The sequence below is a fragment of the Pipistrellus kuhlii genome, unplaced genomic scaffold, assembly GCF_014108245.1.
Source record: "Pipistrellus kuhlii isolate mPipKuh1 unplaced genomic scaffold, mPipKuh1.p scaffold_m20_p_28, whole genome shotgun sequence".
Lineage (NCBI taxonomy): Eukaryota > Metazoa > Chordata > Mammalia > Chiroptera > Vespertilionidae > Pipistrellus > Pipistrellus kuhlii.
Window position 1 is genome coordinate 73,234 of NW_023425527.1, and position 15,001 is coordinate 88,234.

A 15,001-nucleotide genomic window follows, 5' to 3' on the forward strand; every position below is an offset into this window, starting at 1 on the left:
AATTAATTGGTTTTTCCTACCAATAGCTCTGGAGACCGACAGACTTCCATTCACTCGCCAGGCACCAAACCAGACTACACAACCTCCCAGGGCCTCAATTCGCTGCTTTTCATCCTAAACAGCAATGCAATGTAAAGAAGCATATAATTAGATGCAGGATTTATTCATCTACATTAACAGTAAACAACAGATATATTCATCAGCTTTCTGGAAAGTTTCTCTTTATTTCTCCTTTGGAAGGTGGGCATGGATGCTGAGATAATGGTGATAATTATGTTTTAAGAGAATCTTACTTAATAACCAGACAATACTTACTTCTCTGTCTGGTTTGTGTGGCTTCATTAGTTCAACAGCCTGGCCCTTTCTCACAAGCATCACCTGGGAGTCGCCTACCCAGGCCACATGCAGCATGTTGCCTCTGATAAAAGTCACCACTCCTGTGGTCCCGCATCTTAAGCTCTGAAAATAGTTTAAATAAAACTAGAGTCAGTACAAATAGATAGATATCAAATTCTAAGAACATATATGCATAACCCACTGACAGATAATAGAATGAGGAAGGCCTGAAATGGGGTGCGGGCTGGGTGGAGGGGGTCAAAAAGGGAGGCATTCTCCCATAATACTGCCAACAATAAAATTTAAGCAGATATCATTCTCATTGAGAAGCAATTTATGATTGATTCAGACCTTTCAGTTGGGAGCTAGATTATTAATAGATTGATTTCAAAAACAAATAGCAATTTCTGTTTTTAAATTTGAATTTCTCATTTTGATATGCATGTATGTACTTAAATGTGCACACATATAGATCCATTTATCTGTAATATGCAAGGCAGGGATAATTATTAACTCCACTTTATATACAGGTAGGAAAACGATGATAGATTTGACTTGTCCAAGGGCAGGTAACTGACTAGTACACATAAAAGAAATGAAATTCTTTTTCCCGCTAGTCCAGTGCCGAATCCACTATAACAACTCTAAGAGTAAAGATTACCATATTGTGGTCTCTGTTACTGACATACTGTATGTTTCGGGGAGAAACATACAGTATGTCAGTAACATGTAAAGCATATGACTGCTACAAAATAACATGTAAAGCATCTGACTGCTACACAAGTGTTCCCATACTCTGGATAATAAGATAGGAGCCAAGAGATAACATACATTCTCTGGAGTTAGTGCTAAGATGTTTACTAGTATACTTTAAAACAAATAATTTTAGCAATGAACTTTGTAAACTTGCTTTTGGAACATTATATAAAGGACTAACAGCCTGGAATTTCACTGCAATAGCTCAGTATCACTTTACTTAATGCTCTTGATACTACTATACTGATATGACATCTCCATTTGACATGAGTCACCACCAAATGAGCATGATTTTCAATTATTAAGAACTTGTCCTAAATTAGAACAAGTGCGTCATGGGTGGTAAAAGGCCCCGGTAGCCAATGAGAAAAACAACTCCTTTTCCCTATATAGGGAGAGTCTGTTATAAATCCTCACCCACCAATGAAATGTCTTCCCACACAGTCTGTTCAAAACTCAGCCCCTTGGAACACATGATAAAGACACTGCAGTGCATATGCCCTGGAGAGAACAGGAGGCAGGGCTGCTTCGCAACAGGAATAGCTGCTTTCTTCCCAGCAGTTAGCAGCACATGGAAGCACAAGGAGAAAACTTAACTGTTTGTTGAGACAAACCTAAATTACTCAAGAAAACTATTGGCAGGACTGAGAAAAACTAGGGTCACTGGCAAAGCAAATAAAGTGAACTTAGGAAAAAAGTCGTACTTTTGAGTACACAGAGGAAAAGAGAACAGAGGATGAGAAAGGCAAGCGATTCTCTTAGCTTCACAATGGTGATTACAGATCATCTCTCAGGGGCCGGGTTTGTCCTCAGTCAGAATGAGGACAAACAGCTGGACAGTGCCAGCACTCAAGAGATTGGGAAGGTCTGAGGTCAACACTGTATCTTGTTTTCTAGCCCCACATCTCCATATGTAGACCTCAGTGGTTGCTGATGGTGGATTTACCTGTTAATCTAAACCTGGGGTATACGTGGAAAATACAGACTATTTCTCTTGCCTAATAACAAATAGTTCTGAATTATTTCATTAATTCTAAGCCACACTAACTGCTGTATAGCAAACTATGAGATCAAAGAAATAGATTAAAATGACTACCCTGTTCTCTCCAGCCATTTTGAAGAGTTAATGTTTAGGTCATATACCGGTAATAGTATAACTACATTAAAAATTATTCTCTTTCTGTTGGGCCTCAGTTAGAAATGAATGTAAATACCATAGTTAATTATGTACCAATACCCAGACTGATAATTTTTTTACTTTTAAACCTTAATATAGAGCCCCTGTCATTTATTCAGAGTAAAAACCTTATCTGATTAACATTAAAAAATTAGGACATGAGCTCTGACTTTTCTTCCTGTTGAGAGAATCAGTTCAAGGATTATCTAAGGATTCACTGTCTCCAAGCAAATTTTCCCTCAACAGATACACAGCAAAACATTGCCAACCCATTTAGAACTAAATGCATGGGAGTAATCCCAGCTTTGTGGGTTTTTTTTTTTTAGACCATGGTTTTAATCTCCATTTCCAGATTTTATCAGCAAAAGTCAGCTTAGAGAGATGGTCCTCATGTGAACCTGACAGGTAATAGTGAGTATGAAAGACAAAACTCATCTGCCAGATCCAGCAATGGAGTGCCTTTGTAGAAAATTACAGCTTGGACCGAAGCCGGTTTGGTTCAGTGGTAGAGCATCTGTGGACTGAAAGGTCCCAGGTTCGATTCCGGTCAAGGGCATGTACATTGGTTGCGGTCACATCCCCAGTAGGGGGTGTGCAAGAGGCAGCTGGTCGATGTTTCTCTCTCATCGACGTTTCTAGCTATCTCTCTCCCTTTCTCTCTGTAAAAAATCAATAAAATATATATATATTTAAAATTACAGCTTGGGAGTTTCTATACTGTACATCATAGCACCCCACTAAAACTCTTCCAAAAAGAAAATCAGAACAACAGAATCCAATACTGAGGGGCAAGAACAGTTTGGAAGAGAACTTTAAATAATGCCTGTCCCAAAAGGGAAATACAAATAGCCCTTTAACCACAGATCAGTTAAGCTCAGCCAGTGCAGTCATGACAAGAATTTATGAGAAAAAGGCATACCTCCCTGGCTGCTTTCTGTATAAACCGTTCATCAGTAACCCGAAAGGCCCGGCACAAGGCTTCAGCAGGATCGTGGGGGAACATCTCCTGGCGTACCAAGTTAACGTGCAGGTGAACGGAAGCATAAATGGCAGCATCTACTCCTCCATGGCCATCAAACACTGCAAAGTAAGCTTGTTCTTCCTGGTCCTGTCCATAGAAACACAGAAACAGTGGCCCCTGTACTATTGCCCAGATTAATGAGATGAAGTGTTTCCCTTGTCTGATATGCCTGATCAACTACTAAGACACCTGCAATACTAGGGCATATGTGTTTACACCAGAATGCTGGAACACATCATGCCCAATTAGCTCTGGCTGAAGTGCCCTCTCTCTCTGAAAGTTGTCTTGCACCATGGAAACCACCCACGTGTATTTGCTTCAAAATTGCTATTACAATTTTGAGGGGAGAGGGAGGGAAAAAAGGTATGAGGAGGGACTGAACAAAAACTGTTCTGGATTGAGTGATTTTTTTCCAAAAAGAAAAGCCTTTTAATCATAAAATTAGAAACTAAGAACAATAGGAAATAATTGGCCTTCCAGCACAAATCCAATTATGTTAGGTTGTTTAAAATACAAAGATAATGAAAGCATACACATACTTTTTTAAACTATATCTCCCTCATAAGTAATTCAGTCACATTGAATCCTCAACCAGTCTAAACTGGTTGGCAAAACTTGAACCACACAGATGTCCAAATGCACTTAACACTTCCTTGTTCCCTGTTTGAGGATTCAGCTTCCCATTTCCTTGCCACGACCACTGCCTGAGGGGGGCTTCCAAACACATGCTTTGTCCTGCCAAATAAGCCTAATCACAAGATTACATTTAAACCATTAAGTAATTTGCTTCTTTAACTCAAATATTTAAATCTCAGATCTACCTTGCTTAGGAGATATATAACTCACTGAATTCTGAGTCCTAAACTCTCCTTAGACAACAGTTTTTAATGATTTTCATTTATAAGTTTTTGACATTCCTTGAGCTCTAGAAACTTGGATGAGTATTATATGTAAATGTCCAGAAAGTAATGATTATACCCAAATATTATTCAGTCTGTACCTACTACAGTCATTACATGCTAGTTAATTTAGCAGTCTAGTGAACACCACCTGCAAGGTTAGCTGACCATCGTTCATTCTATAGAAAAAGTCCTGACATGGTTTCTACCCGTACTGAAAAGTAGTAATCATTTTTATACAACTCAATTGGAAGGATAAGGGTATAATAGAAAAATAGCATATATAAGCAGTTTTTAAATGATGAATGAGCTGCTGTGGGATTATCAAAAGAGAGAGGGGACAATAATTCCTTAATTGGGACATGAGACTGCAACTAAACAATGTGAGATCTGTGGAGAGATTCTTAGTATAGATAGCAGCAGAAGAAATGGGAGAAGTCTAATGGATTTCTTAAATAATTAGTATAGCTTCTTAAATTAAAAAAAAAACATTGATTTTTTTTCCTCTATTATAAAGACAGTGTACATTTTTTTGGCCTGAAAAAGAAGTATAAAGAAGTAAATATCTATAATCCCACCATCCACAGATAACCAGTACATATATATACAGATAGATAGATAGATAGCTAGATTGATACATTTTTCAATAAAATTAGGATCATACTATACATTGAATTTTATATCCTGCATTTCCCATATGTCATTAAATATTCTCAAAGACATAATTTTAAATATATGTGTACAATACATTTTATGAACATATCATAGTTACCATTCCCTATATGTAATAATTTAGGTCATTTACAATTTCTTATTATTGACAATGTTTTATGAAAGAGTTATGTCAAACAAAAGATCCTTTGGGTTATATTTGCATGGACATGGTAACATTTGGAAATAAAGATTACTTCATCTATCTTGTAATATAAGCACCAGTTACTAACCCACCATCACTGCTTATCAGATCTTCGGAGTCAGCTTAAATTTAAATTTAACTGCTAAATAAAGGAAATATTGTGCTTTGTAGAAATGACTACATTGTAATTTCTAAGTTATGGACTTAAGGAAAAAGGTAAGTGACAGGCAAAGAAAACAAACCTGCCTCTGTTTGCATTAACGTAATACACTTAATAAAAAGAGAAGAGGAATATGACAAGAACATGGTTATTAAGTTGACAAGGCTCATATGATCCAATTTGTCAGTCACAGATTCAGGAAATGTAATTCCAGCTACTTTCTATCAGAAACTAAGATTTAAAAAAGAAAACCACATGAAATCAGTAAATTGTCTCAAGTTTCAAATTCATTCTTTTATGTTTGTGTTTTGTGTTGCGCTTTAGCAACATAATATGGAACTTAATAAATGCCACTTGATTATACTATGAAAATAGTTTCCTTAGAGAAAAACAGACAGCTTTATAGTGATATAACAGGTTTTTGAGGTTTTTTTACTTATGTCTATAGAATAGCTCTGGAAAATTACACAAACTGCTAGTTCCCTTGCCTTCATGGAAGGGACTGAGTGTTTGAGAGACAAAAATAAGAGAGATTTTATTTTTCTACTCTAAACCAGGTGAATGCATTACCTATTCAAAATAAAATAATTCCCTTTTTTAAAAAATAAATCTTTATTGTTCAGATTACAATTGTTCCTCTTTTTCCCCCCCATAGTCCCCTCTCCACCTGGTTCCCATCCCACCCTCTGCTCTTATCCCCACCCCACCCCATCCTCATCCATAGGTGTACAATTTTTGTCCAATCTCTTCCTGTATCCCCCTACCCTTCTTCCCCCGCCCCCATGATTATCAGTCCACTCCCTTTCTATGCCCCTGATTCTATTATATTCACCAGTTTATTCTGTTCTTGAGATTTTTTATTCCCTTGATTTTTAGATTCACTTGTTGCTATATATTTGTTGATCATAATTTTTATCTTTTTTCTTCTTCTTCCTCTTCTTATGTATGCTTCATTTCTATTTGATCCTTTTTCATATCCTCAGGGGTCTCACTAAATTTATCGCCTTTTCTAGGAAATTCTTGAAAAACCTATAACTGTAGTTTTAAATTCTATATCCAGTCATTTGCTTTTCTCCATTTCTTTCATTTGTGACCTGTTTCTTTGTCTCCGAATTTTGGCTGCTTCCCTGAGTTGATAGAGTGGCTTTGTGTGCTAGGTGTGCTATAAGGTCCAGTGGCTCAGCCTGCCCAGTTAGTCATCTGAGGTGGACACTCTTGGTGCACTCCTTTGTGGGCAGTGTGCACAGTCTTGTTGTAGTTAAGCCTTTATTGTTATCACTGGGAGAAATTGACTTCCAGGCCAATTGGCTATGAGAATCAGCTGTGTCTACTACGATGGGAGAACTTCTGTGCTGGAGACACCTTTATGAGACAAGCCTTGCTTCAGTGGAGGTTTGGTGCTCACCGAGTCTGCCCCCTGAGTGTGTCCCTTATGGATCTGAAGAGTTGTAATCTGGATGGTCCTACTCTGACCCCTGGGTACACTGGCTCTTGGATCTCCAAAAAGGTCCTAATTTAGCCTCTGTCTGAGGCCACCCAGCAGGAGCTATGGAGAGGTCTGCAGATTCCTCTTCTTTGTTTGGGTTTTGGAGGTTCCCAGATGAGGCCCAGCTGTGAAGCAATGAAAGCTGCTGTGGGGCCTTGGGCCTTCTTTTGGATGTTCTGGGTCTCACTGACTCAGCTGCAGTTTGTTAAATAGATTTAGAATTCAAAGGACTAGGGCCCAGGCATCCTCAAACTTTTTAAAGTGGGGGCCAGATCATGGTCCCTCAGAGAGCTGGAGGGCCGGACTATATGAACTACTAATTCCTACTGTAACACCTCGGCTGCGCTCACTGCCCAAAAAACCTGGCAGGCCGGATCAGACTCCTCTGCGGGCCGCATGTGGCCCGCGGGACGTAGTTTGAAGACCCCTGGCTAGGCCATTCATATGCAAAAGTCTCTGCACTCAGCTTTGATGGGGTGGAGTCTCAGGGTGGAGCAAACAGCAATTGCTTCCCATTGGCCCTGCCCTAAGAGGCCCCTGGGTCTCAATGTCCTGAGGTAATTGCTACAAGCACCTCTGAGAGAAAGCCACCCTCAAGTTTTGCCCACTGCCATACCAGTTTCTCCCGGTATGAGTCTGGGTCCCCAGAGTATCACCCAGTTCAGATCAGTTGGGAGCTTTTGTCTCCCTCCTGATTGAGAAAGCCAGCTGAGTACTCAGTTGCCAGCCCTCTCCGTGCACGTGCCTCCTTACCTCTGCCTTCCACAGCTCCTCTGAGTCTCAGTGTACTTTTCTCTTTCCTTCTAGTTGTATAATTTCCACTCAGCCAGCCTTCCTGTGGTTCTGGATGATTGTTTGTTTTGTCTTTTAGTTGTAGTTTTGAAATTGTTGTGGGAGGCAATTTTAGATATTTATGCCGCCATCTTGGTTTCTCCCCTAATTCCCTTTCTATTGTCTAATGCAAGCAAATGTGTGCCACTTTGCCTTTAATACTATTCAGACATATCAGATACTATCAGAAGTACAGGGTAGGTTAACAGTTGCTTGTATATAAAATAACATAGTAGTTAATAAATAATAATACAACAATAAACTCCCACCCAACTGGTTGAGCATAGATCTATGAACCAAGAGGTCACCGGTTCAATTCCTGGTCAGGGCACATGCCCGTGTTGCAGGCTCTAGCCCTAGTAGGTGGCATGCAAGTGGCAACTGATCAATGATTCTTCTCATCATTGATGTTTCTCTCTCTCTGTCTCTCTTCCTTCCTCTCTGAAATCTATTTTTTAAAATATTTTTTTAAAAAGAATAAACTCCTGAACTCAAACTGTAAATCCACTTTTTAAAATTAATTGCTATTTATTGATGATTGATTTCAGAGAGAGGGAAAAGGAAAGGGATAGAGAGAAACACCAATGAGAGAGAAACTTCAATTGGCTGCCTACTGTATGCCCCTTACTGGGGATCAAGCCAGCAACCTGGGCATGTAGGCTGAATAGGAATTGAACCAGTAAACTCTTGGTTCATGGGTCAAGGCTAAACCACTGAGCCACACCAGCCAGGCTATTCACCTACTTTTGCCCCACCATGTATATTAGGGGTTCTGTTAGAAAACCATGAATGTGTTTTTAAAAATCTCATTGACCTCAGAAGTGCCCTTTACCTCTAGGTTGAAGAGCATATTAAAGTCAGGAATGCAGACATGTTTGTCCTCCATTTTCCTGCGCATGTTTTTGATGGCATGGATTGATGTCTCATAATAAAGCTGGGGTCTCCTGCGGAGAGGGAAGTCTTTCACCCAGCTGCAGCAAATCTCATGTAGTTTGCTGAAGACAGAACGGGCCAATTTCACTGTCTCAATCTCTGTGAAAGAAACACAGAAACCCCCAATGAAGAACCTTGTAAAGCTGCTTTTCACTTGCCTGATTGGTAAAGACAGAAGTAGGTCACACCAGTTAAGCTCCTCCTTAATAGAAGAAATTCCTTCTTCTCAAGAGAAATGAAGTGTTGCTTCTGAAAAGAGAAAATGACAACCTATCTAGTAGACAATCATCCAGCAGCTGCCACTAGGATGATCCTATATCCTGAGGAGAAAGGGCTGGGTCTGGGCTATGGCTGGGTTTCGTCTCGTCCACAAAGTGCTCCAGACACTGCTGTCTAGTTCAGGGCACTGTTTCCCACTCGTTGGCTGCATTGTGATCACCTGGAAGGCCCAGCCCCCTATGGGTAGACGAGTGACTGAAATGTCAACAGTGGCTTCCGGCTGATTAGAACGTGAAAGGCCTCTGAGCAACATCATTTATTTATAAACTACAGAGATCAGGAGAGTTTACCTATCATTTGTCTTTGTCTCCCCTTCCTAGCCTCTTTTCCTCTTTCCCGTTCCCCGTTTTCTCTCCTGTAACTGATTATACTCAGAAATTATTTTTTTGTTGATTTGTTTTGTTTCATTAATCCTTATCCGAGGAAATTTCCCCCCCATTGATTTTTTGAGAGAGAGAGTAAGGGAGGGGGGAAAGAGAAACATGGATGTGAAAGGAACACATCAATTGACTGCGTCCCACATGCACCCTGACCTGCAGCTGGGGATGGAGCCTACTCCCTTGACCAGAATTGAATCACAGACCTTCTGTCCTCAGACCAACACTCTAACCACTAGCCAAACCGGCTATGGCTTTTGATGTCTTTTGTTATTTATTTAAATCTTTAGGCAATAGCTTAAATAGTTTAGCCAATAGGTTAAAGTTTTTTATTTCTCTAAGGAAAAAATGCTTACATTCTATGTGTGTAACCCTGGATAGAAAAGAAAAAAGATAACAATTAGAGGATTCTCTACTCCTAGACTATTAAGTCTACTACTCAACCTATTAAGTGGAGCTGACTAGCAGATTTCTGAGATGGATTTGCATCCCTCAGTGTATGGACAGATATGAAAGAAAGCCTTTTAAGCAACACTGAATAGTATTGACCAGGTTGTCTCACATCACCTCCATTCAAGTTGTCCTCTCCTCAAGTTGCAGTTATTGAAATAATCAAGGGGAGATTAGGTTTTCTCAAGCCAGTATTTGAGGTTCTTTCATCCCAAGTAAAAAAAAAAAAAAAAATAGAATTCTCAAACTTTTTTTTTTACTCTACTAAGTCACATATAGCTTGACAGCCTGAGAAAACGTGTGCCAGATGGGAAATGGCTGTACATGCCTCTTGCCATCTACAATACAAGTCCCAAAGAAGAGAGACTGTATGTTCCTAGAACGGCCTGGGAACTTCGTCTCATTTTAGACATTGCCTAAATCTGTGACTGCAGTTACTTGTTTTCTTATTCAGTTTTCTTTTTAAATGACTGTTCAGAAACTGACCTCGAGGTTTTGTTGCTTTTTTTCTCATTAACACAATACAGGGTGGCAAACTTTTGTGGTTTTTGTCCCCTTGACATTTTTATATAACTGAAAATAAAGGGTACATTTGAAAGGAATAAGTAAAATCTGAGGAGGTGTACAGAAAAGGGAAACTGAGGCCAAGAAATAACATAACATTTTGATGGTTTTAAGCAACTCCGATCTTTTTTTTTTAAGCACCAGCTGCCAGACACCATCTCTTTCAGCCAGCAGTTGCCTATTTGTATCACTCCAAATATGTGTTTGGATATGCATTTGACTCAATCACAACAGAGGATTGCAAAACAATAAATGAATTCAGAAACTTGTAGGTATAATAGAGTTGAGTGAAATAAATAACTTATAATAATATAAACCATTGTATCATTCTTTGATTTGTATATTACTCATTTTATAGACCTGGACTGTTCAATAAAATACCTTTATAGCTGCAGTGTGGCTACTTAAAATTTAAAATTCAGTATTTTGTTCATATTAGCTGTATTTCAAGTACTCAATAACTGCATTCAGTCAGTAGCTACTGCACTAGACAACACAGGTAGAGATTATTTTGTGTGTTTTTTATTTTGACCTATCCTATATAATAGAGGCAATATGCAAATTGACCATCACTCCAACACACAAGATGTCTGGCAGGGGAAGGCAGTTAGGGGTGACAAGGCTGCCAAGGGAGGGCAGTTAGGGGTGACTAGGCCAGCAGGGGAGGGCAGTTAGGGGTATCAGACCAGCAGGGGAGCAATTAGGTGTCAATAGGCTGGCAGGAGAGTGGTTTGGGGGTGATCAGGTTGGCACACAGAAGTGGTTAGGGGCAATCAGGCAGGCAGTCAGAAAAGTGGTTGGGAGCCAGCAGTCCTTGATTGTGAGAGAGATGTCCAACTGCCCGTTTAGGCCTGATCCCTAAACGGGCAGTTGGACATCCCTCAAGGGTTCCCAGATTGGAGAAGGTGCTGGCTGGGCTGAGGGACACACACACACACACCCATGCACAAATTTCATGCACTGGGCCTCTAGTTAATATATAAATTATGCTAACAGATGTCCCAATATTTTTGTTTTATTCACTGCCATTTTGCCAGCAAAATGCTAAGTATATGGTAGATTCTCAATAAAATACTCAACAATATAATTAACTGTTGTACTCAATGTTACCAGTATTTTACTTAATATATTGATATTTAGCAATGATGCAAAGATGGCGGCACCCACAGCCAATAAGGAGGGAACATGCTAATTGACTGCCCCACCTTCAAAGATGGCAGCGCCCCACAGCCACAAGACAGCAGCACCCAGTTTCTTCAGCCCCACAGCCACCCAGGGCTGGCCCATGGCACAGGCAAGCCTCAGATGGGCCACCCATGGCTGCCAGAGGCTCAGGTAATCAGGGCCAACCAAGGCTTGCGCTGCTGGCAGTGGCAGCAGCAGAGGTTTGATGGGGCGTCACCTTCCCCTGATCGCTGTGTTACCTCCTGCCTCTGAGGGCTCCCAGACTGTGAGAGGGGGAAGGCCAGGCTGAGGTACCCCCCTCCAATGCAAGAATTTTCATGCACCAGGCCTCTAGTATTTTAATAATTCTTTTAATTTCTTTTGTGTTGATGATAATTTTTGCTTTTAATGTTTACATTGGGATATTTCAAATGGATTTTAGATTGTCTGGACAGACATTACATCTGCTAAACTAAATTTGTACCAACAGATATGCAGGGTTGTTTAGCAAATATTGTTAGGGATGATATAAACATGAAAAGAACTTTAACTTAAGGATTTTTTTTTTTAACTAAAAAGAGAGAAAAGGCATTTCAGTGACAGCAGGCCTTATTCAATACACTCATTTCCCACTCTGATATATGGAGAAACACATTATGCCCTGTAAATATTCTCCTCAGTGCAGTTCACATTGAGTGATTCGTGTTAAATAGATTAAGGGCTTGCAAACAGTCTCAAATTTCAATAGATCATGCTGAATAACAGCAGTGGCATGGAGAATACATTACTGGGTAATCTCTTGGAAAAGTATACAATCAAAATGGCCAATAATATCCACCAAAAGAAAAAATGCCTTCATTTCACTTTTGCTATACTATGGGGGAGAGGGGGTGTCAGAAAATTCTTACAAAGTAGGCATGTAGGGCAGTTTTTCAATCTTGCTACTTTGAGTATTCTCTTTCTGTGGGGAATGGTATAGAACATTTGTATATAAATAATTGCTGCCTGAAATGAAAAAATAATTTAAAAGGGTGAGAAAATTGTTCAAAGCAGTAGTCCACCCCCTAACATCTGTAAATTACTCATCAGTCTTAATGCCACTGAACTGAGCTGGAGCTGAGTCAGCCATCAGCCTGGCTGCAGTGAAGCAGAATTTAATCTCCCTTATCTTTTCATTACAGGGCTTTTACTTTATGCATCAGTACCAGAAGGAAGACCAATGCATTGTAGCACGAATTCTATCCAACTTAATTCTGGAATAATTTGGTTCCAAGTGAACCAATTACTCTTAGTAAAAACAAGCAGAGGAATTACTTCCTTGCCAATTTTCTGTCAAAATTATCTAGAGAAATAAAGGAAGAACAGGAATGTTTACTGTTATATCTGCCTCAGATTCTCTGGAACCTAGCTAATCTGATTCATTAATATATGCTTTGCTCCTTATGCACCATGTTGAAAGGCAAACGTTTGAGATAGAACAAACAGAATGAAATATTTAAATTCCTTAACAATTTGGAGTAGTAATTCCATAATTTTTATAAAAATTGTTATTTCTTTAGAGCTTATCTAATATGTATAAATCTAATACATTAATAAACATACCTTCTTTAATAAATAAAACCTCATAATTTGCCTAGATAAAAGAAGTAAAATGATCCATGCAATTAAATTAAATTTTGCATAGCTGTCAGAAAGAGCTCTATTTATATAAAATGAAACATAATGAGGTACTGCTACAACTGATTTCTTGAATTTTTATATCTGACTTTTTTACTTGGATTCTTAAAGGTAAGCTAAAATTTTTAAATAGGTTTTGCTCAAACTCTCCTCTCCTTCACTCATCTTTTCTATTGTCTTCATATTTCTCACTTTACTTTTTCCATTTGTCTGGGTATTAATAATAATATCCTGTCATGATAATCTCATTCCAATTACTTTCACATATTTTCAAATATACCTGTATGTTCCCTTTTTTCCCTCCTTTTATTAATTAGTTTGAAAAAAAGAATTTTTTTGCTATTTTTTTCTCTTGCTACCACTATACAATTAAATCAGTGGGTAAACATAATTAAAGTTAGTATTTGGCAGACATTTTCTGCGGATCACTACACATGAGAATATTTTAATATTTTCAAACAAATAATGTAGAATGATACTCACCCACAGACCCTTCCGTGCCATCCGTTTCCTTTGGGATATAATGTGCAGAAAGATCACTCTGAAGGACTTCATCTGCTGTGGCTCTGGCTAAAGCGGCAGCCAAAAAGGAAGGGCAATTACTGAAAGAGAAAAATAAAAGGCTATTTCACTAAGAATTAAGAAACAATAAATTCAGCATTATTAAAACAAAATTATATCATTAAACAATAAACACATTTATTGAGTGCAAATTATGTACTAGGCATTCTGCCTAGGCACTGAGTGTATAGATTAGTGAATAACACAGAAATAGCCCCTGACCTAGTGGGACACAAAATCTAGTTATAGAGATGTGATAAGTAAACAGATCTATACTATTAATAGAGGAATATGCAAATTGTTCATGATGCGGTCATAGCAACAGTAACAACCAAACAGCAGGCTGGCAGGCTGCATGGGGTGACAATGCCAGCAGGGGGTTAGTGAGGGGCGACCAAACGACTGAGCAGCAGGCTGCATGAGGCAACCAGGCCGGGGGTGGGGGAGGGGGATAGAGGGGGGGCAGCTGGAGGCAACCAGGTCGGCAGGCAGGTGAGCAGTTAGGAGTTAGCGGTCCCAGATTGTGAGAAGGATGTCCGACTGCCAGTTTAGGCCCAATATAGAAGGGTATCCCTCTAGAGCAGTGGTTCTCAACCTTTTTAATGCCGTGACCCTTTAATACAGTTCCTCATGTTGTGGTGACCCCCAACAATAAAATTATTTTCATTGCTACTTCTATAATTTTGCTATGGTTGATGAATCATAATGTATATATCTGTGTTTTCCAATGGTCTTAGGTGACCCTGCTAGCGCTTCTCAACCTGTGGGTCGTGACTGTAGCAAAATTAGTTACGAAGTAGCAATGAAAATAATTTTATGGTTGGGGTCACCACAACATGAGGAACTGTATTAAAGGGTTGCCATTAAAAAGGTTGAGAACCACTGCTCTAGAGGTCCCGGATTGAAGAGGGTGCAGGCTGGGCTGAGGGGGGATCCCCACCCCTGCACGAATTTCATGCACTGGGCTTCTAGTAGGATATAATTTAAAACTAGGACAAGTTTTATAAAGAAAATAAATGGGGTACAGTGAAAGAAAATAAAAGAGGGGGTAACTCCTTAGAATGGTTAGGAATGCTGTACCTTGAAGGATGAGAAAGCTTCAGTTATGTAGGGATGAGAATTTTGGAGAGAATATTCCAGGCATAGAAAATAACGTGTACAAACCCTTTCTGAGACTTTGGTATGTTTGAGGAACTGAAAGAAGCCCAAAGAAGATGAAGTACAGTGCGTAAGAAGAAAAATTACAGGGAATATAGTCAGATTAACAGGCATCTTTTAGATTTTGGTATGAAATTTGGATTTTATTCAAAATGTGCGAAGTCACTGATTATTGTGAGCAAGAGAATTAAAATATTACTTTAAATATTATTAAATAATAATTAAAATATTACTTTGCTGTGTCAAATGAAATTGGAAACGAGTAAAAATGAGTAATAGTAACTAATAAGGAAATAGTTGGAATCCCAGGCCAACA

At 39.1% G+C, this 15,001-nt stretch overlaps 2 protein-coding genes across 3 annotated transcripts in view; one reads left to right on the top strand and one right to left on the bottom strand.

The window, feature by feature from the left end:
• The window catches only part of TRIM37 (tripartite motif containing 37), an 84,586-nt gene extending 71,662 nt beyond the window's left edge, over window positions 1–12,924 (top strand). The window contains exon 18 of the mRNA XM_036454279.1: window positions 12,471–12,924. Within this exon, the coding sequence (XP_036310172.1) occupies window positions 12,471–12,519 (49 nt within the window). The 3' untranslated portion in view covers window positions 12,520–12,924. The remainder of the gene's footprint in view (window positions 1–12,470) is intronic.
• Window positions 1–15,001, bottom strand: part of PPM1E (protein phosphatase, Mg2+/Mn2+ dependent 1E) — an 80,053-nt gene that overhangs the window by 11,248 nt on the left and 53,804 nt on the right. For both annotated transcript variants that reach the window (XM_036454277.2, XM_036454276.2), the window contains exons 2-6: window positions 13,450–13,568; window positions 8,355–8,554; window positions 3,189–3,377; window positions 316–459; window positions 21–114 (exon numbers count right to left, since the gene is read on the bottom strand). In XM_036454277.2, the coding sequence (XP_036310170.1) occupies window positions 21–114; window positions 316–459; window positions 3,189–3,377; window positions 8,355–8,554; window positions 13,450–13,568 (746 nt within the window). The remainder of the gene's footprint in view (window positions 1–20; window positions 115–315; window positions 460–3,188; window positions 3,378–8,354; window positions 8,555–13,449; window positions 13,569–15,001) is intronic.